At 35.9% G+C, this 25,025-nt stretch overlaps 1 protein-coding gene across 1 annotated transcript in view; it reads left to right on the top strand.

Moving 5' to 3' along the window:
• Positions 1–281: 281 nt before the first annotated feature.
• The window catches only part of LOC145691864 (protein SEC13 homolog), a 61,107-nt gene continuing 36,363 nt past the window's right edge, over positions 282–25,025 (top strand). The window contains exons 1-3 of the mRNA XM_081767177.1: positions 282–395; positions 20,314–20,358; positions 22,662–22,790. Of these exons, the coding sequence (XP_081623303.1) occupies positions 393–395; positions 20,314–20,358; positions 22,662–22,790 (177 nt within the window). The 5' untranslated portion in view covers positions 282–392. The remainder of the gene's footprint in view (positions 396–20,313; positions 20,359–22,661; positions 22,791–25,025) is intronic.

Raw genomic sequence — 25,025 nt, 5'->3', positions numbered from 1 at the left:
AAGGAGAATATATTTTCTAATAAGATGAGTAATTGGATAAAATGTTCCAATATTTTTGTTCATAATTATATTTATTTTCACATATCACATAGTACGTATGTCTAAATTTATGTTGATTAGTTAATGAATCCAGTTTCTATTTCTGTCTCCGATCGTTCGTACTGCAACATCCAAGATCAGCAACCACCGGCCGGCACAACTTAGAAATATTTATTGCATTATTTGAGTTGCGTAAGCGAATACTGTTACGGCTTGGGATCAATTTCAACTTTGATTATCATGGTGTTGCCTGGCAACGCTGAATGCGGGAGGCGCCACGTTAGCAGAATGTGCGTGTAGCCGACGGTGTCTGCTTGGTGGGAGTTGACAGGGCAAGTGTAGTGACAAGCAATATGGTAAGCGTGAATTAGAGATTACTAATTTCTGCAGAAGATTACTAATTTCTTGTTTTAATTTTGTTTTTTTTTTAATTCACTATTTAATATCATGCTGATTTTCTGTTATCAAATTTCATAACATTTATTTAAATCGAAATAAATAGCCTTGCACTAGACACGTAAGAGCAAAAGGATAAATATTTATTGAAACATCATAATCAGACCTCAGAAGACACTACGGTAATAGTATACAAGAGGACCTCATTATGTCCAGTGCACGTGCATATTTCCTACTGTTGCACTACGTATCAAAATGATTTTATTACATGTAGAAGTGGTAATAGAACACGCAAGAGACCCAGATCATGTTGTATTCACCAGTAGCGGCTCGTAGTCTGTACAAGCACCGGTTGCAATGTTGCAATATCAAAGGTATGTAGGTACGCGCAAGTGTTCCCCTCCCCCAGCATTCTTGAGTCCTATCCAAGAAATATTCAGGAAATATGAAGAGGAAAGTCTTTTAAGCTCTAATTGTATATTATTGATTAAATTATTTCTCGAATATTAATTTAATATATAAGCTATTTCCTTTTTTTCAAACAACCACTATCAATGTACGTTTATACACTATTTATATACAAAACCTCTACACTCATGTTATTGGACACGAGATAAATCGAATATATAGTATGTGCTGTAAGCCATGAATGATGGCGTTAATCCGAAAAGAAGAAAAAAGCAAGAAAATTGCATGCACGCAGTTAAACAACATTATTTAATTATATAAACTATGCATTATTTTAGAATAGAAGGTCTTTCTTCGATCTTTCGGGCTTCAAATTTTTCTATGACTTTATTGAAATCTGAAATGCTGCTCGCCAAGTTTCTCTGAATAGAAAGCATCGCTACCGCAAATATTTTCCGCTTTATTTTCTTTGGGGTCCAGAAACACCTCTCTCCTCCGACAATATGCATTTTGTTAACATTTCTTTGTATAAATATACGGAACAAAAAGTCCATTTTCAGGAACCACGTTTTTTTTTTTTTTTTTTTTTTGTCTGTAAAGAAGCATGAAATCTAAGATGTTTTCCTTTGAAAATTAAAAAAAAAATAGTTTAACATTTCAGCAAATTAGGCTAAAGAAGACAGATGAGTATTGGAAGTGAATGATTTTATATTAATTTATGCTCTCCGCCGGAAATCGAACACGGAATCATGTGCACGAAGGACACAGAGCTAGGAATTAGACCCGTAGTAAGACATTTTCTTCTTGGAGACTCGATTGACCCCCCTTCCTCCCCCCCCCCCAGAATAGGATTTTTTTAAAAAAATAAATCTTATCACAAGAATTTTCACCTTTGTATTATAAATGTTAAATAAAATCTATTGACTTCGAACGATCGCCCCCCAAACTTTCAGCCTGGATCCGTCCCTGCTACCACCAGACTTATATTTGTTCTTTGCGAGTTTATGTTTTGTGAATAACTTCTTTCTTCCACGCGTCTGTATCTTCCCCACCCTATCAACTGAGTCAAGCGCTGCTAAGCGGAGGAATTCGTAACTATTACAGAAGCTGACCAGTTGCGGAAAAAATGCAACCGTAAGGGACCAATACTTGAAGATAGGAGCGTTGCAAGAATAAATCCACTTCCCCATGTTAAGAGATAGGAGCTCGCTGCCATATGCTCAATGTTACTGCTTCCAGTGGCAACGTTCGCTGCCACCGGAAAGGTAAATCTCTCTCTTTCTTTCCGTTTTTTTAATTGACTTTTTTTAGAAATGCATCAATACTGTTTTGCGCTCAAGAGCAAAGGTTTATTTTTTACTGATACACTACTTTAACACTTAAAAATATTTTTAGTATTTAAAAAAATATCCGGTTGCACAACCATGCAACATATAGTACCAGCCGCCACTGGTATTCACACTCCAATATGAAGAGTGAATACAACATGATCTGGGTCTCTTGCGTGTTCTATTACTACTTCTACATGTAATAAAATCATTTTTATACATAGTGCAACAGTAAGAAGCATCCATGTGCACGTGACATGCGATATGTGTTTCAAATGCCCCACATATACTCATACAAAATGTACAAGGGCACATTATTATTCTTCGCATACCATATAAAAAAACACATTCTTAGAAAAACATCTGTAAGTACAAGGGCCATTTTAAGAATGCAATAAAAATTAGGGAGGGAGTACCAAGCGAAAAAGCGCACATATAGCCCGAAGTACAAGGGCTATATTATTGTTAATCACGAAATATAAAGCTCTGGAAAAGTTAATGCCTACAATGACCTACTAAGCAACATAGAAGTGCTTACCGCAAACGTGCAGAAATTTTAATACATTAAACTATCAATCAACACAAAAAAATCACTTATTATCTGCAATACATGATTTTAAAGCACAAATATAAAAAAATATTAAGATCGCACATTTACTTCACGATCCACGCACTTTACTTACTTACACGTACAAATATCACCATTTTCATCTTCTTCCTACCGTACTGCCACCTGCAGACCACAAAGCACAAGCTCCGTCAATATAGGCAGAACCAAAAAAAAAATGGCACCCCCATGTAGGCGGAACCTCTGTCTAGAACTGCAGGACGTTATACGGCCCGCAAGAAAATCCCGAAAATGCAAATTACCAATAAGCGAAAGTAAAAAAACGCGAGTTCACAAAAACCTCTACGGGATGAGCCCAAACCTTCACGAAACAACCCTTCAAAAACCGGTAATCAATCACGGTAGACCTGCTACTACTGCATACAACTCTCAAACAGTTGAAGAGAGTTCACCGTGCATCAAAATAAACAAGTTGTACGATCCCAATAGTGAAATACATACGTTGTTCTTTATATTCGTACCACCACAAAAGTGAACGACACTCGCTTTTTTACCCCATTTTTAAGTTCCTAGATGTTCAGTGAATAATCTGTAAAAGACTGCACTTCGTGCGTCCTCGGGAAGTAACGAGGCACTGTCGTATACTATATCCGACACTACTACTTTTAACTATATATCTTCGGGTTAAAGGCTTATTTTTGGAATGGGGAGCCAGAACTTTTTGGTTAAAATTCGTGCTCTTTCCCTACATATTTATTTTTTTGTTTGTTCAAGTTAGGTTAACTAAGACATTACTTGAGCAGATGGTTCTACCAAATTATGACACATTTCTTACATTTTCAGGTTGGGGTAGAGCTTTGTATTTCTTTTAGCATGTAGTAAATAAGGGGCTTCGTTACTACTGTCCCCTTCAGAGGAGAATACAAGTGCGGGGTGAGGAAGTGGGGAGCACAGGGTATAGTTGTTGCCTGTTGCCCTCTGAAAAGTTTTACGATAGTTTATTATTCTCCAAAAGCAAACTTTTTTCAGAGTTGCCAGGTATATGGTGAATGCCATGTTTGTGTAGAAATCCAAAGAAATGTTCCCTTCTGATCATTTGGAGGGAGGAGATGCTGTAAATCAAGCTTCAGTGACACCTGACACATGGCTAGCCAGCAGTTAAAGAGCAGAGAAATTCCGTCTTCCTGTTAGTCTTTAAAATGAAGGGGGGAAAAAAAAAGCGTTTGAAAAACATCAATGAATATATTGTATTTGAGAGTAAATATGCTACTCATTTCGCTAGTTTAATTTATTAGAGTACAGGGAGAGTCTGGAGAGATTGTTTGAAAAAATAAATACAAATTATTTGACACTTTTTTCAGTCTCGATACTTCTATAGTCAGAAAGTAAGGCATTTATTCCGAAGTTGGGCGTCCGCTTTCGCCACGTTTTTTCGCTGTTGTCTCCTTTCCACACTTTCTGCAATTTGTTATTAGGTTCATTAATCCGTGCTCTTCACAAACTTTTAAAAGATTTTGCTCGTTATCAACGTATTGCTTCACAAATGTTAAAAGTGTTAGTTCATTGCCCTTGTACATTCGCCATGTTGATAACATAAATGCTCGTTTCTTTCCCATAATGCAACTGTTCGGTTACCTTGCGCCAAGTAGTTCCCTCCGCTCGTCGTATAGTCCCATGTTTATAACCGCTTATATATAACAAATAAACAGATTTTTGGAGACTCTTATATATTATCAAACACACGAACGATCAAATTATCCATATTTTTCCTGTAAATTTTAAAAATTTTGCTGGAAAGGGACGCCCAACTTTGGAATTTAACCCGAAAATAAAATTATAAATCAATTTACCTCGCATCACCATTGAATTTATCAGGGTGGATTGATTTAAATCAAGATTTAAATCACTTGATTTTTTTAATAAAAATCGTTGATTTAAATCGAATTCCTAAATAAATTAATTTAAAATGAAAATAAGTAAAATCCCGTTTCTGTTCTGTTATTTCGATTATGGAAGTTAATAATCATAATACAATGAGACTCAAATGTACAGTATAGTATGAAAAAAAAGTGTCATGCAGAGGATGATTACGGAAAATCCCGTTTTGAACAGGTAACGGAGCAATCCTTCCTTCTTCTTTTCGTAAAATTGGGTTTGGGCTTTAAAATAGTTAACTATTCCAACGGGGAAATCACCATTGACATTTAAGACGAAAATTCTTTTTTGTGCGTGTCTGTTTGTTTGTCCTCAGATAATAGAGCGTATTTAGAGGGGTCCTATCCCCCTTTTTTTGTTAATTTTATAACTTCAGGCGAAATTTATGTATTTCATGCCACAAGCTGGTTCTGAGTTTTTAAAAATAGACCCCTGCCAAATATCAGTAACTTTTGTGAAAAAAAGAGTGTCTTTTTGATAAACGTTGCTGTACTTTTTCCTTAATGCTTGACCTTTTAAATTATATCACCTATTTTTAGGTGATATGGTAGAATCTTCATTATTCAATTTAAAAAGTACCAATAAGGCATTTTACTTCGTTTTCTGTAAGGCTGGAGGCATTTTAGAACACGTTACATATGCTTTCACGCAGGGTTGGCTGGTTTAAACCATGCAAAAAACGAAAAATGTTTGTAAAAGTGTAAGTTTTCGTAAAATCTTCAACACACACATTAGTGGGTTATCGCATGTCACTTCCGCATATTATTCCTCTTATATTCAAATTTAAATTCCCCATTCATTACTCAAAGAAATTAGCCCTATACTACAAAAGCAACTTTTTTGTAAGGTTATGAATGTTTCTTTTGTCATTTTTTAATAGTTTGTTATTATTGTTATGCAATTGCAATCAAAGGAAAATTCTAAATATTGTATCGTTATACATCAAAATATCGTACTTTGGGGAAGGGGGGTCATACAAACCCCCCGAGATGCATTTACTGAAATCAGAAATATCTTTGGTATCTATTTATGTATAAATGGGTCAGAGCCAAAGTCGACTCAAATAATTCTTATTTTTATTCACTTTTCTTACCGATATGAAAATTACGTCGTTGTATTTCTTTAACTTGGACTAATCAAAGTCGTAGTGAACTAATTTGGAATAAATTAGTTCTGTACTCTGCAGTATTTTGAAACTGTCCATATGTAATTCTGTATAATGGTTTCAATTGTGCAACTGTTTATCTTTTTGTCCTTCTGAAATGGCTCTTGACAATTAGACAATTATATTAAAAGTATGTAAAGATCAGTACAACGTATCAGGAGTCCTTCGTGAGTGAGTCGGCAGACGTATCGCATTTGTGGCCAATTAGTCAAGTTTTCAAGTTCAAATGGAGGACAGTTTGTTTCGGGTGTAAGAGACGAGAAACGGTTTGGACTCCGCTTTAAGCTTATGTGATCCGTTCCAGCACAACCCGGTTGTTGCATAATAACACCAAAGTGAAACAAACTTATTTCTGTTCATATGTGATATAAATACATAGAGTAAATCATTTAATTTTTAAAAAAAAAAACTGGTTTAAACCCAAAAAAAACAGGTTTAAACAAAAAAAAACGATTTTTTTTTCAATAAAAACCATGGTTTTTACCTACCCTGCCACGCCTTTCTGCGTTGAGGCATAGTGTGTGATGATGTCATAAATTTAAAAAGATATTTTTTGTTATGGGTATTATTATTATTATTATTATTATTATTATTATTATTATTATTATTATTTGGCGGGTTATATTTTGCATTCAGAAGACTGAAATTTTGCACACTCGTTCAGTGCACCCCTTAATAATTTTCAGATGTTTTCAGATCTCTGCGTGGAAACAGCGGGGTCCAGAGGGGCAAAAATGTTTAAAAAAGGATATTTTTAACAAAAAATAGCTTTTTTCGTGATTTTCCCGTCTCAGATACAGACATATGAATGGTACCCTTTGAAAGGCTGTTCTATTCTGAAGAAAATGATGTACGTACTATGCTCCTAGGATAAATAAGGATGTCTCAGGAAACTGTTACCTGAGATCCTGTTATATACGGAAATCTGGGGTATTTGGGGAATATTGTTTTTCACGGGCTTACTTTTGCACCTGTAAGATTGAAATTTTGCACATTTACTCAGTGCACCCCTCAGTATTTTTCAGATTTGTTTCAGATCTCTGCCTTAAAACAGGGGAAGGTGGCCACAGAGGTATTTTTTAAAGACATTTTTAACAGAAAATTTCTTTTTTCGTGATTTACCCGCCCCAGATACATGATGGAGACATTTGAAGGGTACTGTTTGAAAATTTGTTTTATTCTGAAGAGAATAATGTACAAATCATGATCTTAGAATAAATAGAGATATCTGAGGAAATTTTTATATTAAGGTTAGTCTAAAGGGATGAAGTCGTCAGAAAGAAGTACAATTTTACGTTCGCAGGGGGCATAGCTTTCAGTTTTTATGAAATTTACAAAAATAGATGGCAGTGTTGTCGAACCCAATTTGGAAGATTGAGTTAGAAGTTTACCTCCCCTTCTTTATTTTTTTTTTCCTCGTGAAGGATGGGGCAGAGGGTGTGGGATGTCATTTGTCTGCGACCTTCGTAGGAATTTTCTTTTTCGATACTTCCATCCCTCTAAGTAACCTGACACCACTGACCACTGTCTAGTAATCTGCAGCTTGTACGGAAGAGGAGTTTGAAGCTAATCGTTCCATTTCTGGTAAAGAACGCTGAATAGCAAAAATGCCGATTGCTGAGAACACTTTTTTTTTCGGTATTTGCAGTATATTGCTTGTCTTTTTTCACGTGATACTGGACTTGCAATGAAATACATTTGCTCAGCACAGATTTAATCAAAGATTTCACAAAGATTTCACAAATGACAACTCAAATTGAACACAAGAACCCCCAGTGGCGTATACATAACGTTATAAAGAGGAGTTCAGGCACACAAGTTCATATCGTATACCATTGATCTGTACAATGTATTAACGGGTAAAGTACAAAAATTTGAATTCTTTATCCAGCATAGGAGTTTTGAAATGCGTTACTCCTTTAAACCTTCATGTACGATCGGTGTGGAGTCATAACGCTATTTAGCGATGAAGACAATATAAATTTTCCGGAAAATGTTCATCACTGACTCCACATTTCAATGCAATTATGGAAAAAACACAAAGAATTTCATTTCTCACATTAGTGATCCCACAGATTTGAGAACGTTGTTTATCAAGTGAATTCCCTTTTTAAAAAATGATTTTTAGTCTAGAAACTTACTGTATTTTCAATTGAAATTTCCTTCACTAGGAAACAATCATGTATCTTTAGAATAAATTACTTATTGCATTATTTTTCTGAATCTTTTTCTTGTCAGTAATAATTCTAATTAGTATATTTTTAATAGCATGTGAAATTTCAAATTAGCATTACAAGGGGGTCCGCAGATCACTTCCCGAATGAACAGGGGGTCCACGTTATCGGAAAGTTTGAGATTCTGGGCTAGTGCATAGATCAACATGAAAGATCGATCCTCACAGTGTATTCCATTACCCAACATAATCTCACGTCCAGGAAATATAAGGGGAACGAGACCCGTACTTTTTATTATTTTTTTCTTCGGATGAAGAAAACAAGTATAGTGAGATTTCTTGCTAAGTTTATTGTTATATATAAAAGCTGTACTCTTACATGTTAGAGAGTATATTTTTATATATGAACTCCCTTCCTATGCATTATGAGATGCAGAAAAAGATGAAAGGTGTAAATTCGATTTTTTTTTTGTTTGTTTATTAAGAAAGCATGTAACGTAAATACATGCAATGAAGCAATAGCGGTGGGCGTCAGTGTTGTTTTTATGGAGAAAAGAGCTGTTACAGTGTATCCATTTTTTTTCAAAGTAGTAATTTAGATACAATCCGCCTTATGCAGAGTCGTTTCGATATATGATTAGCGTCATACTAAAGGCGTGACTACTACAGGAACCTTATGTTAGTCGAACTCTTTAGTATAGCACTAATCACGTGTCAAAATGATTCTGCATATGTCCCTATATGTCTAAGCTATGTAAACACAAAATAGTCTATAAGCTATTCCTTATATGCTTAGCATAAGCGTCTTCGGCGCAGGAGACTCGAATTTGATTCCCGGTGGGAGCTCATATGGTTTGGATTCCACTTAAGCCGTAGATTAATGCCCCCTTAAAAAAAAAAAAAAAAAAAAAAAAAAAAACCCTATGAGAAACCTCTTCCAAAATATGTACCTACATCCACCACTCCGAGTAACTTTTGACTCAAGCATCGGTATACATCATACGATTCACCTAGTTGCGTAAAATGGAGTAATTTTTCATTTTACTCACAATTTTGAATATATGTATGCACAGAATAATAATGCTGTTGCACGACTGTGTAAAAATAAATGCATCAAAAACTATATTTCGGTATTTTGATATGTGTATGGAGCCTCTCCCTTTTTAAATTTCGATTCAAAACCAAAATCAATCCTTTGTTATTAACAGCTTTGAAAAAAATAGTTCGTTTCGAAACAATTCAATATATATTTACAAAATTAATTTGGCCAACTTCACACTGATCCCTCTTTTAGACTTCCAAACTATGCTGTGCATAAGGGGCGCTGTCGGTCTCTTGACAAGTATCAGAGCAAAAACAGCAAGAGATATCGTGATGCGAATTTTTGCAATCGATTCAGAATACTAAGGATAGTTGCCATCTCCTCCGTTAATTCTCTATTCAAACCGGAAGTGGTTAAAATTAGATCAATGTTATCTTTTTTTTTTTTTTTTTTTTTTTTGTATTTCAATATCTTTCCATATTTTTGTTTTTCGTTTTTCTTATAACATGTTTGGTGTTGCCATATAGATAGTCTACCACTGATGGAATAGGTCACGAATTTCGTGTAACATGACTCGGAAGAGACACTGCAATCAGACCCAGAAAGACCCATGACTGAGAAACCACGACCAATCATCCGGAGTGACCCGATGATTCGATAGAACCCAGAGATGGAACGTCATATACATGAGAAGTGTGTGAGGCTACTAATGCAGTTCTAACAAACCTGATTCTCTCCTCTCTCATCGCCTTTCCACTAAATATAATTTTATTGTTAGCTTTCTTGCTTCCTTGTGTCTATTGTTACACTGAAAGATAACTACAACGCTTATAAGGGTACCAACATTCAAAATCGCAAAAAAAAGATAAGTCACGTGTTTGTCTTATGAGAGATCGTTAATGTTTAATCGACCTGTAAAGCTTCTTGTTTAGAACATAAAAAATACCGCTGAGGTTAATCAGTTTTTGTTAATTTTTTTTGTTATAGGCTATAATCAAAAACCACATGCTTGAAGACGAATAAACATGAAATTATATTTGAAATATTCAAAACATGGTATATTGATTAAGAAATGTCACATCAAGAATCGGGCAAATTAATGTTCTAGCTCAAGCAGTGAACATCATTAATGAAGTATAAATAAAATTTTTGCAGTAATTCTGCAGAGCTATTTCGGTTGCTTCTCAGTCACCAGGTGTATCTGAGTTTCCGGATATGATTTGGTGTCCGGGTTCGTTCAGTCACCGAATCAGACCGAGTCTGAGAAGCGAACCCGGACCCGGATGACTCAGACAAAAGTCGAGACCCAAGTGGCCCATGTCCCATTCCATCACTGTTATATGCATAATCGAATAGTCCGATTTCTCAGTAATGCTTTAATTCAACAACACTTTTGGTTGCTTTCTGGATAATTTTTACTTTCCAGTAACGATAAGAGAAGAAAACATGGTGACTGTAATGGAAGTGAATGATCATAATAGAATTGGCGGAATGAGAATGTTTTTGAAAATGGAAAAGCCCCGAGAAAACTGCGGCTACAGTGTTTTCCCCCACAAATTTGCGTTGGCGGGATCAAACCAGGGATGCCTGACACTAGAGATGAGCGCTCTACCAGTGACCCATCGTATCGTCCTCCATGCGACAAAGATTGAAATTGGAAGTGATTACTTATCTTATTAAAATCTTATGATCTCAGTCTCTAAGCGTCTATATAGTTGGGAAAGTGAACAGATTCTTATACGAACAATACTCGAACAAACAAAGGGCTTGGAAATTCAAAAGTGGAGAAGAGTAAAACATTTATTTTAGTTTGTCTTTTGATAGTAAATGCACAAATTTGACATGTGTCCTCAAAGGAGCACATACAGCGCACAAAGGGACTACGATAAAAGAGACGATTAAAAAAAAAAAAGTTGATGAGGCCAAGTACACTTCGAGAAATAAATGCATTTCATTCACTGTCAATTGCGAGTAATCTTGGGAAGATTAATAAATTAACTGATGATGCTTTTGAATACAAATAATCGTGTTTGAGGAAATTTCAGAAATATAATTAATAACTTTTTTTAATTAAAGATAACAAGCAAGTGTAAACAAGAAATAAATTACGAGTACTTTTTAAAAATGCTCACTTTTAAAAGGATGAACAAAGAAGGATTAAGAATGGAATACAATGCAAGCAATTACATACATTATAACCACTCCACCCGCAGCAATAAAAAAATCTTTCTTTAATTTCAGCCATCATATCTTAAATATATGCCTCTTTATCTTAAATATAATATACACTACTTTTTTCGATTATGGTGTGGTGCTTTGTTGATGATTAACGAAAAGTAATTAGAAAACTTTTTCGAGTTAATCTTTTTAGGTTATGTTGTTTCAGTTTGCGGCTCACATAAAACCAAAGAGTTCTTCAACTCGAGACTAAATCATAACTAAAGGGAAAGGCCAGGCCGGTAGCCAGACCAAAAATGTAGGGGGGGAGGGCGGTAGAAATTACGGAGGCCCGATCCAACAATATTATAATTCATCTATATATTATAGTTCATTTGCAAACCTATCGTGAACATTTTAGGGGTCCGGCCCTCCTAGACCCCCTTGGATAAGTGTAAAATAACTGAGAGGAACTTACGATAGAGCAAAACCCGTGCAACGATCTGACGGACAGCTATGTCTAATAAGTGCAATAAAAAGAGTTCTCTAAAGAACTTTCTGACCACACGACCGGGATCAAGACATACTTTTTTTTTGGGGGGGGGTATCTTAGAAAATATTTTGCATTTATCTATTTCAATTGCGTCATAATGCTTTTATGGATAATAGATTTAGCTGAGGACATTATTATTAATTAATATTCTTATGTATAAGTTCATATGTAGAAAGGTGAGAAAACTTGCGATTGTTGGACATCAAAATGCCACTAGACTAAACTTCACATTGTTTCCTTTGTTGGCATCTTGCACGTATACTTTTATCTCAAGTCTAAATACCTGCTTACATTTTATGACATAAAATGAGGAAGAAAGTGGTTCAAGCTTTTCTAAGTGTCGGTCACAGTATTTGTCTGATATGAAAAAGGAAAACAGTAAGAGTTTGGGCATTTGGTATCCAACATAGAGGCGGGATCTCGGCCAAATGAAACGAAAAAGTTGCAGTTAGTATTCTTAGTTTTTTCTATATTGTAGGATACTTTCTATGGATGAATTGTCAATAAGTGAAAAGAAAATCCTTTATCTTGAAGCACGAATGGATACACACTTAAAAAAGTTCACTGGGAGGACTTAAAACGAGTTCTAAATTATCGTGAAATGAGAGTATTCTTTACAAATCTGAACCAATAGCCATGTGATAAATGTGAAACAGATTGTGTCAAGTGCCATGTTGAGAATGGACAATGCATACACCTAACACTATCTGCCCTTCCTTTGCTTCGTTTTCTCCAAGACCCTTCCATTTCAAGAAATAGAGTTAGTCGTGTGTTTGTATATATAAGACTGGCCACCCTGAAAAAAATCTTCACAGCCAGGAGTGGGTGGAGAAACTCAGCTGGAAGGGTCGCGAAGATCGAATTCCGTAGACTTGCAACCTCCTGAGATGCGGATATTACTTGCAATTGACTTCATTAGGACTCAGTATAAATACAGTGTGGATATATGGCATAAAAACTACAGTCCATAAAACACAAACCAACTTCTGCTAGGTAGCCACTAAAAACATGATTCCTATCTAATCGAGTCAGGACAGGAGCGCAGCAGGGAGCCCGAGCGGCAGGGAGAGGGTGCGTCCGTAGGGAGCAGGCGTGTCAACGATGGGAGTTATACGCATACACCAGGGTAGTGGAAGAGCACACTTACATACATATTCAGAGCGCACTTAATACTGTCACTATCACTCAAAATTTATTTCAATATGCTATGCGCTGACATTAATTACTTCAATTCACACAGTCATTCCTTCACGAAAAATGTTTCACATTGCATTTTACCTATAAATTTTCTATCCATTTCTCCTGTAAATTTTGTGTTTTTTACGTGGTTCTGGACCCCTTTTGATAAACATAACCCGAACGTCTGCCCGAGTAAACCCTAACTTAGTACTTACTTTCACTTAGTAATTACATTTTCATAACATCAACTCATTTCCCCTGTAAGCATTGTTTTCGCCTGCTTTTGTCTCCCCAAATCCAAAATTATCTCTAGGGGGCCGCGGTGGCTCAGTGGTAGAGCGTTCACCTCTGGTGCTTGGGGTCCCAGGTTCGATCCCAGCCCCCGCCAAGTGAACTTTGTGGTGGACAAACACCGTGTGCGTGGGTTTTCTCGGGGTTCTCCCGTTTCCTCCCACTTTCTTCATTCCACCATTTCATTCATCACTCATCATCACCGTCTCCTTTAGCCTAACCGGCATAACCGTGGGACGTAAAACTCAAAGATTTCATTTCATTTTCCAAAATTATCTCTAGTTAAATTCCGAAGATCAACTCATGTAAAGGAGTAAGACGAATAATAAACCACCCTTGAGTAACAGCTTTGGCATCCACTTATGCAAGAGCTTATTTATTCGACTTTTTATTTTAAAAAATTGGCTAATCTTCTTCATATAGCAGCTCCGGATTAGATCCTCATGAGCAAAAGTGCGCTTTGTGCAGAACAAACGATTTTGTCACATTGTTGACATAACGCAAGGTAGGAATAAGTAGAGTAGGGTCGGGTTAGCTTAAAGTTAGGTAAGTTTGAATCCATTTTGTTAAAATTAATAGAGTGTAATTGCTCGTATTGCTATTTATTGTGTCTGTTCGTATGAATGTTATGCACCCTCACATGAACCTAATTTCAACGTTGTATTGCTATTTATTAGTTGTTATTTTAATATACCTTACCTAGCATGACTTCTCTTTCATTTCTGTCGTTCATTTTCGTAACTGTTAAAAACAAATATTTTTTATTTTCACGTTGTGTATGCTCTTCACTAGATACGTATTCGTCTTGGCTAATCTTCCGCAGATGTCGGTCCCAGATAAGACACACATGAACCAGTTTTCATCGTTGTATAACTACTTACATCTTCGTATTTTAGATACCTTACGTACAGTTACTCATGTTTCATTTACAGCGCTAACTTTTCACTGTTAATCATAAATATTTCTTATTTTCATGCTTTCTTTGTTCTTTTCCACATTCGCATGCATTTATAGTATTACAGCGCAAAATTAGTACTCTCCAATTGTTAGGTGTTGCAAACCATCACTACTCAGAAATTACTAAGACAGTGAATCCTTACGGTATTACATAAATACATTTTCTGATGGGGTTTTGAGGTGATGCTCCCTATCAAACAGATGCCCTTGGATAATTAAAAACTACAAAACTCATACAAAAATACTTGTTTCCTGTTGATAAAGTGTCTGATGAAGCCAAAGTGTTACTTAGCGAAAGTGTCACGTATGTAGTTTTTTAAGGTGAATATATTGTTTTGGTCAGCAAATAGTTTGTTTGTGTTTAATTTTATACAAAGCAAAGCTTCTACTCATGGAAAATACTACTTCTTTCCTGTGTGATATCCCATTCTATGGGGACATACTTACATTCATGAAAAGTATATTTCTTTAAGCATAACAGACAATAAATGACTTCCATTACTACGTACAAATTGACGTGAGAAATGCTGGCTGTAAATACGCTATTGAACGTTCGGAACAGCACTGTATATGGCATAAAATACATGCCTTCTGTGTTACGCAGCTTTGCGACATTTGTATGATCACTTTGTAGCTACACTGCGTTGACATAGCACTTTACTTCAGTCTTTCTGATGGAATATTATGTGATAAAGAGTACACTTTCCATTTTGTATTTGTACCTTAGTATACATGTAAGATCTCCATGTATTTTCATTCCTTATGCAAGTAATATATTTCTCCCGTGGATTTTGTAAATTTCTGCCTCCCCCCCCCCCCCCCGACACACACACACAGAAAATGGGATAGTACTCAAATTTTTTACACATTTCAGTACATTCAATTTAGATACAATTCCCCTCTTAATTTCCGCTCTACTTTTCTGTATTTCGCTCCGTAGTTAATAAGACAGCAGGTTTGAAACACCTTCATATTATGCTCTATTGCATGTTTACCTCATATCGCATCAATCCGCGAACTCATATAGTCCAGAATTTAACTGTGTTTTTCTCCCTAATTAATCATCCCACACTGATCGCCTTTTTTGTTACTCATGCTGATATTTCGTCTGATTCTGTCCTTTTTTCCGTAAATTTTCTACTTTAGGGCCACCGTTCATCTCTATTGTTAACCGGCAGCAGTTAACCGTTCATCTCTATTGTATTACTGCACAAAATTTCTACTTTCCAACTGTTAAGTGTTGCAAATTACGCCTATTCAGAAGTAACGAAAATAATTAATCTCTACCTTCTCATGTTTCCAATCAACTCTATAAACAACGCCCTACTACAGTATTATTTAAGTAAAATTTTCAGAGAAGTTTTTGAGGACGAGCCCCCTATCAAATACATGTCCTTGGGACATCAAAAATTACAAAGCACATACAAAAATACGTATTTCGTGTACTAGAGGTTACCACACAAAGTGATACTTATATTCATGAGATGCGAACTTCTCTTAGCAAGAAATTTATTCTTACTGTCTTACAATGGGTGATATCAATAAAACGGAGAAGTTACTCTTTACTGCCAATTTTGGAGTAGTTACTCGCATTGGTGTCAATAAAAGGAGAACTGAGCACTACTCATCTTGGCTGACCTCGTAGAAGTTCCTCTCCATTGGAGCAACCACACCTCTATTCTCGAGCTGAGTAACTACTCCGTTTGATATCAATAAAATTCAGAGACTGCTCTGTGGTGCAAGTAACTTCTCCAAATTTGTGGAGCAAGATCAGTAGGTGACTCCATGCGAAACATGCCAGAGTATATGATTGTTTTGCAGCGTAGAAAAAGTTATAAATTGCATAGAATGCTAATAAAACTCCAACTAACCAAAGCAGTATATATACTTTTAAAATATATATACTGCTTTGGTCAGTTCGAGTTTTATTAGCAATCTTGAATTTTCCAAAGCTGCAATAAATAGCTTACTCCATAGAAATATTGCAAATGGTGATTAAAAAAAAATAGAGTGGTTAGCACAACACTTTTAGGAGACTTAACCGAAACTCGGGGTGGCGCAGTACGTAATGGCGGAAAGATGCGAATTTTCTTGCGTTATGTGAGTATTTTCGGGATTTCAGATCGGAGTATCAGAAGATTCTGGTGTGGCTCAAAGTACTGTGTCTATGACTACTACAAGTGTAATGAATGCGATTATTGCGAAATCTGAAAACTGGATTGTTTCCGGCTAGTGTGTTTAATATGCAAGCAACAAAGGCAAAGTGGCAAGAACAATATACATTTCCGGATGCAGTCGGAGTACTTAACTGTACACACGTGGCAGTGAAAAAACCTAGTATTTTTGGAGACGAATTCGTTAATAGGAAGGGGGTATACGTTTTTTATGTCAGGGTGGAAGGGGACACGTATAGTGTGGAAAACGCAATCAGATGGACGTGCTTTATGACATGACTGGCTGAACTTTTTCTTACAAGAAAACAGAGGGGCCAAGTATCTTATTTCATTCTTAAAGCCAAACAATCTACAAAGACCTTGAACAACACGTGATATGCGCTTGTCATGCTGGATTCGAATCAGCTCCAGTAGGTTCATTTCCATGATTTCAATGTTATTCTTGTTTCCCGTTTTTTTCCTATTTTTTTTATTATTATTATTATTCTCGCGCGAATATTAAAGATTTTCTTTTGGATTTGTGTACCAGTCGTTGGTGTATTTGATATTTCACTGTAATTGCTTTCAAAGCTTCGGCTTTCCCTCGTTTACAACTTACTTTCTGATAGCTGTGACTTTGAAAGTTCTGCTGAAAACTCTTGTATAATATCCACAAATGCACTTTGATTGAAACTGTCGTTGCTACTTATCCCTTCCATGGCGTTTAGGATACTGCACCGTAGGTTAGCCACAACGAAGTGATCGCCCGACAGATAGGAGAAATGAGTAATCACTGCTTTTATTGATACGACTCACTGCTACGCGCAGAGGAAATGCAAATAAACGTTCATAAATCTGGAGCAGTCTCAGCCTGAGTAGTGGCTTGTTTTATTGATACGAAATTGAGGAAGGATATTACTCCAGGAGTAGTTACTTATTTTTATTGATATCACCCAATGTTGAGAGATTTGCATTAATGGGTGGAGATTAACTTTAGGAGGACAGAGTATGTACATATGACATGAAACTGCAGTGTATAAAGCACGAATTCTATCTTGAGTCAGCGTAAGAGCACAGCAGGGGAAGAGAGGGAAGCAAGCGTTAGCAAGGAGTTGCATCTGTAGGGAGCAAGCGCGTCAGCGACGATGAGTATACGCATAAACGAGGATATTGGAAAAACACGCTGTGTGGCATATATCACATACTTTGTGTGCAGCGCAGCTTTGCGACACCTATATGGCTACTTTGTACACTGTCTTCACATAGCACTTCATTTCACTATGTTTTTCTTGTGAAACACTCATGGTAAGGAGCACTTTCCATTTCGTATTTCTACCTTATACATATAAAAGGTAGGATCTGGATATATTTTGTTTGCTTGTACAATTCTATTGTGAAATCAAGTAACATATTTCTTCCATGAATTTTACAAGTTTATGCCCGCATAAGGTGGAATAGTACTCGAAAGTTTGCCCCATTTCACCACATTTACGGTAATTCAGATGCAACTCTCTTCTCTTAGTTTCCACTCTACATTTCTGTATCCCCCCCCCCCTTCCCATTCTTGATTAGTTAATAAGACAGATGAGTTTCACATACTGACATATGCTCTATTGCCTGTTTACCTATATTGAATCAAAACGCGAACCAATGTAGTCCAGAGTTTAACTTTAATTTTCTTCCTGTTAATCACCCTACAATGAAGACTTTTTTACCTTTCTTGTTACTCTCATGCTGACATTTTGTCTGACTCTGGTTATTTGTCTGTAAATTTTGTATTTCGGGCCCACCATTTGCGGCGGTTAATTCAAAAAAATAAATAGCTTTCTGACATTGGTATTGGGATACTATCCTGGTTTAAGCATTCATTGTTTACGTAGTTATTTCATCATGAAATGCATTCGTAGTACCTTATGAATAATTTCTTATAGAAAAGGTTGCATTGCTGGATACAGATTCACCTTACGGGCTTGGCTGTTATAGGTATAAATACAGCGTGCGGACATACACCGTGAAGATGACAGTGCAAAAAACACGAATCAACCTGTACGAGGTGGCCGGTTAAAAGCACGAATTGTATCTAACTCAAATACGAGTACAATGAACCATGGGTCCTCACGAGGGTGTATCAGCAACGATATATGCGCATGAGTGAAAATAGTGGAAACACACTGCGTTCCTTATATACTACATGTCATGCATGTCGAACACCTTTATCGATACGGATCATAATTTAACGCACTCATTTTTTATTTATTTATTTATTTCTTTAAAATAAATAGATAAGTTGGAAATTCAGAAAATCGATTGAAAAACTCAGTCTTGTGCCTAGCGGATTGTTGTAAAAAACCAATACATGGCTGGTGTGTACGGGTTGGAAGAATAGAACGCCAAAATAAAGCAAACTGAAGGTGTCGTTCATTGTTCGGTCAGTTGGCTGAGTAATCGATCGGCAAATGAGAGGTTGGGGTTCAATTCTCCAGCGATCCAAATTATTCTATGAAGTGGCATAATTCGTAAGTGGTGGTCTGTACGACGTATTTCTTAGCTTGTCAAATGTTATTTAGATTATTTGCAGATATCACTGGTACATGTAAGTGCATTTTTAGCAACTAAAAGAGCCGAAGTGAAAGTAATAATCGACTTAATTACAACTGACGGTATGCTATATCATATGGAAGTTTCTATTATGGAACAGAGTAATAATAACAATAGATCTACGTAATAGGAGTAGGTATAATAAACTTTTATGACAATTACTCGCCACGTAATTTCGAATATTTTCATCCATGCTGTAGTCACTTAGAACATACCTGTGTAATCGATGTGCTGACAAAGTCAATAACATTCAATAACAGCGTGACGTGGAAGACTTGAAACTTCGAAATAATGGTTTGGCTTGAGTGAAATGAGATGTGGAGGCGAGCGTAGGGATTGGTGTACGACCTGAGTTCACGAGCAGTTCTCATGAAAAATGATTTAGGAGTTACTGGAGTGAAAATAGTGGGAAAAAACATGAAAACTTCGAGAAACTAACAGATGCAATATTTTACATCATAGATTTACTTAGCTTGGAATCCACCAGGAACTGGGGGCAAGAACTTCACCCACTAAACCACCTTTTTCCCCCTGCATTACGTAAAGATGTGTATGTGCAAAGATAATCTCACCTTTTGTGTCAAGTAATTTATAAATCATTCGAAGTGCGAGACAGTGAGAACCTAGGTCTCTGGCTTATCGTGGTGGTGTGCTAAGAACTACGCTACCCGGAACAACCACACCCTTCTCTCCTTTAACGATAACCACAATCGTTAAATTAAAAATTTTCAGTTTCTTTCATTGCTGTTTGATTTAGTAACATCATCATCATTATCATTATTATTATTATTATTATTATTATTATTATTATTATTATTATTATTAATATTAATATTATTATTATTAAGGACCGAGGAGGTTTTGTGTTAAAAGTGGAATTTGAACCAGTACGTATGTTGTATTCGAGGCTGATATTCCCACTGGGATAGAAGACGAGACCACACGTGTTAATGATTTGAATACTAAGAATTATAATGTGCTATTTCTATGTGTGTGTTTGTAATAAGATATAATTCCCATATTTATGACATTATTTTCCTTTATTACAAACAGAGTAAAAAAAACGTAAAGGAGTAAATTATATGGCTATCGTTGTGGCAGTAATTACATCATTGCCTAGTAAGGGATATTATATTAGTATGTTCCCTGATGTTCATGTCTAACAGATACTTGTATTAGACTATGTTTTGTTACTGAATTTGTGTTGTGTGTGTACATAGGTATATGACACTTGTAGGGAAAAATATTCTTCTCAAATTTTCCCAGGAACCAATAGTTTCCCATAATTTATATACAGTAAATTGAAATTGATATAATTTGAGTAATTATATGAATCACATGAATAACTCTCACTTACAATATTTTTCGCAGGTGACGGTAATGCAGACTGTAGATACAGGTCATGAAGACATGATCGTAAGTATATGTTTGAGTCCTATTTCTTTCATCGTGTGTAAAGGTCTAAAAAAAATGTATTTGCAGTAGTAATCTGTTTGTAAAAGATTGAAAAGCGTAGAAATAGATTGTACTGTTACTGGATTAAGAGTTTGAAGATTAAATAATAAGCACTGCATGGACCTTGTCCAGGTGATCTGACAGTATGTGTTTTACTTATTACTTTGTTTATTTACGTTCTTCCTGATGTTTTTAGTTTCAAGTCTTAACTCTTTAATGGTTAATTCTCGTACCAAGTGTAATTTTTTAAAATATTGTGTTACAGTATTTAATAGTTATTAAAAATTTCTAAATTTGATTCTAATTTCTAGCGTAAATTAGTTTTTTTTTAAATCCTATTTCATTCGTTTAAAATAATGGTTGTATTGTACAGGGTCTTTTTCTCAACTCTACATTCAAGGTCCCTCAAAATAGTCTTTTCTTTCGCCATTCCTATCCATGATTCTATTTTACGTTCGCACTTCATATCATCACTAATAATACACCCAGGTATCGAAAACTAGTTACTTGTTCTATTTTCTCCCCCACTTACTTCTATATTTGACACCGACCCATTCGTTCCAATCACAAAGGCTTTTGTCTTTCTACCATTTATTTTCATCCCATATTCTTCACAGTCCTTCCTCAAGTTTTCTAACATCTTATTGATTTTCTCTTCAGATTCTCCACCAAGCGCCATACCATCTGCAAACCATATGCACCTAATCATTCGGCCTCCTACTGAAATGCCGTCTTCATTTTGTGATCTCTTTTTCACTATCTCTTCTAGATAGATATTAATTAATGTAGGCGAGAAACAACATCCCTGTCGAATTCCCCTTCCAATTGCACTCCCCTCTGTCATTTCCTCCCCTATTCTAACACTTAATTGTTGGTTTCGAAGTGACCCCAAAAATAAAAATCTGGTGCCCTACAAATCTGGTGATCGTGGTGGCTAAGGAATATCTGCATTTCATGAAATGATTCCGTGCCCAAAAATGGTTCGCAGAAGGGTAATTGTGTCTCTAGATGTGTACGCTATGGCCCATCTTGCTGTAACCACATATCTGGCATGTTCTCCACTGCAGGGTGCAAAACTTCTTGGAATAATCGCCCGATATCGTCACGTACAATCAAATTGTTAAGAAAATTGCGTTCTCGTGAACCAACTCGTGAATGCACATAGCAGATCTGAGGGGTTGTACGTAATCTGTTTGTTGCAGTTGTTGCACTTTGTAGAAATATAGATGCAAATCATGAATGGGGCGTAGTGTCATTCGACTCAATCTCACGTAGCCAGCAGGTCATCCTATAGAAATCTCGGGTGCTTCTTCGACACTCTTCCGAACCCGTTACATTTTGCATGTGTTCTTGCCGAGCGTAGTCCCGGATCGTGGCAAATCAGCTACCGAAACATGCTGTCTGAAACCTTCAATCAAACTACGAATCATTGATTCAGGACATGCATCCCTGATACGAAACTGGTGGCGATACACTCTTTGTGTTAAGACAGTTGACCTCAGTTTTGCAAAATACAGTTCAATAATTTTCGTTCTCTCTGCAGTTGGGATTTTTCTCTTCCATCTCGCACTTCCTGGATGTCTATTTTATGCAATCTGGAGGCAGTCCAAAATAAAGGAAAATAGTAGAACATTTTCTCCCATACTTCTTGTACGGCGATCACAAGAAACATTCTCATTAACCCATTCTTATGGAAAATATTGTTGCATACCCTTCGTTAATTATGGCGCACTTTGTATTAAGACATCAGTTTTCTTATTCTTTGTTTCTTATCTCCATGTTCTAGTTCATAACGTTACATATTTCGTCTGAATATTTGAGACATTAAAAATCATTTACTCCTTTCGATGTTTTCGCATGTTGTTACTTTATTATCAAATCCCCCTATCTTCTTTCAATTGTGGGTTAATGTGATTCTGATCTCACTTTAAATTCCAGCCAATCATTTTTTTTTAATACATCTTTGATTGTCAATATTTCAATATAAAATTATCTTAACACCTGAAATTGTGTTCTTCAATAATATAATGAAGCAGAAATCCTATTAGTAACAGTTAAAAGAAGCAGGAAGTTTTTAATGTTCGAGGTTTAGGCTTCAGTATATGTACAAAGCTTTCCTGAACATAAAATCCCTCTTGTAAATATTTTTAGTGTATATACATATTATTGCTATAGTTCATTTGTAATTGTAGAATCTTTTTCAGTTACTACACATTTATTTTCCAATAAATGACTTACATGATCATTCTTATTTCTTTTTACAGCACGATGCTGAAATGGATTATTATGGAACACAGTTGGCGACCTGTTCTTCCGATTATTCTATAAAGATCTATCAAATGAAGAATGGCACACATACTTTAAGTGCAGATCTGAGAGGACATGAAGGACCTGTAAGACATTTATTTTCATATTCATATGAGTCGCTGTAAATAAGTAGAATATAGATGGAATATTTATAATAAAATTCATAGAATACGTATATGTGGTAATATACGAAAAGTCCATTTCGTATTAGATAAATCGAGTTTTAAAAATTTGCCATGGAAGATACATGCTTTCTGTCCTAAAACTTAATGAAAATAAAAAGCGTTTCATTTCAATGTCCAACTGTTTTAAATTTTTGACGCTATACTACCGTAAAGGCAGGATTGAATTTTAGCATATATGGTGTTTGTATTTAAAGTAGAGTTAAGCAGTGTTGGCATGGTTGTTAGTATGAAGACACTTTAAGTAAAGCAGGTTATAAGCATTTCCTCATAATTTGTTTCTTACCATTTGAGCCTATGAGAGACGTAGACGTACATTTTAAGGTAGAATCCAAACCACGTAATGCGTTCTCCTACCGGGAATAGAACCCAGGAACTCGTCCACCAAAGGCACACATGCTAGCCACTATACCAACAGAAAGATTATTTCCTTTCCTTCGTAATGTGAAGCATCAAGTACATGTCTTAATACTACTGTTCTGATAAAGTTCCCTCATGCCTTACCTTACTTACCTTTAGCCAATGACGTCTTCAGTTAGACTTCCTTTTTTCTAAAACCTGAACACATTAGGTGTTACACTTTGTATTATTATTAGCGTCCGACGGTTATGCATCGAGGTTAAGGGAGACTGTGATGGTTAAATTAGTGATAGTGGTGGAATGAGAAAAATAGTAGGAAATGGGAGAACCTCGGGAAAACTTACGCACAGGATGTTTGTCACTATAAACCCACTGACGGGAACTGGGATCGAACCAGGTTTCCACACGCCAGAGGTGGGTAATCTACCACTAAGTCACAGTGACCCTTGATTATAATTATTAATGATAATAATAATAACCTGCTATCGTTGTGGGTCTCGATTTTTATCAGTAACTGAATTGGATGTAAAATAAATATCGAGTACGCATACTTCAATACTTAGCATTCTTTACAAACGAGGAACTCAAGTTTCAAATTTTGCTGCTGGTCATCCAAGCAGGTCTTTGCTCAGTTTCACCAGGCGAATGCCTGGATGGCACTTTTACTTTCTTTCCAGCCTTACAAACAATATATGGAAATTTCTTAAATACATAAATAAAATCAACACAAGTATATGGAAGGAAAAATATCTGGATTCTTTCAACTCAAGAGGTTACTCTTCTTTCTCTTCTCTGTAATGTGATAAATAGCTTTCAATCACAAATTTAAATGTTTTCAAATTCGTTATTTTATATGTAACTAATTCCCATCCATCTTATACCCGTTAAAAACTCTTTTCACCGATTCCCTAACAATACTGAGAGCTGTTAGTGAAAATTCGACATTTGATATGTTTGTTTGATCAATTTTATAATGAAACTAATCACTTAGGACCAAAGGGATATGAATACTGAACTCAACTACATGATGCAAAAGATTAAGTAGAGTGCCTTTTTTTTATTTATTGAGGATGTTGCTTTTCAAGCAACTTACGTTATACTATTTAACCTCGTTGTTCTAGACTTTGTGGTGGACAAACACCGTGCTCTTGGGTTTTCTCGGGGTTCTCCCGTTTCCTCCCACTTTCTTCATTCCACCATTTTCATTCACTTCTCATAATCACCGTCTCCTTTAGCCTAACCGGCATAATCGTGGGACATAAAACTCAAAGATTTCATTTCATTTTTTCGTTGGTCTAGATACCAAGGACAGAGAGGTGGTCTTCCACATGATACACATTTTAAAATAAAATTAAATGAAATCTTTAAGTTTAACGTCCCATTGTTATGCCGGCTATACTAAAGGAAATGGTGATGATGAGAAATGAATGAAATGGTGGAATGAAGAAAGTGGGAGGAAACGTGAGAACCCCGAGAAAATTCACGCACATAATGTTTGTCCACCACAAAGCTCACTTTTCGCGAACTGGGTTCGAACCAAAGATAATCTAGCTTAAACTGGAATATTTTACTGGGTGTGTGTATATATATAAGGGTTTTTTTACAAATGATTGTCGTGTAGTTTCCTCATTGTTCCATTAGATCTGGGAGGTTTGACACAACGGGAACGCATCGATTATTTGTTTCAACACTCCTGTTTTCAGATTCTGTCGCTTGGCAGCAGCATTGCAGTTGTGCAGTATAACTGGTATTGTTAGTGAAGAGTTTTTTTTTAGCGTC

Source organism: Thermobia domestica, chromosome 1 (assembly GCF_964235325.1).
Source record: "Thermobia domestica chromosome 1, izTheDome1.hap1.1, whole genome shotgun sequence".
NCBI lineage: Eukaryota > Metazoa > Arthropoda > Insecta > Zygentoma > Lepismatidae > Thermobia > Thermobia domestica.
Note: the sequence above shows the minus strand (reverse complement) of the source record. Positions and strands in the feature narration are given on the sequence as shown.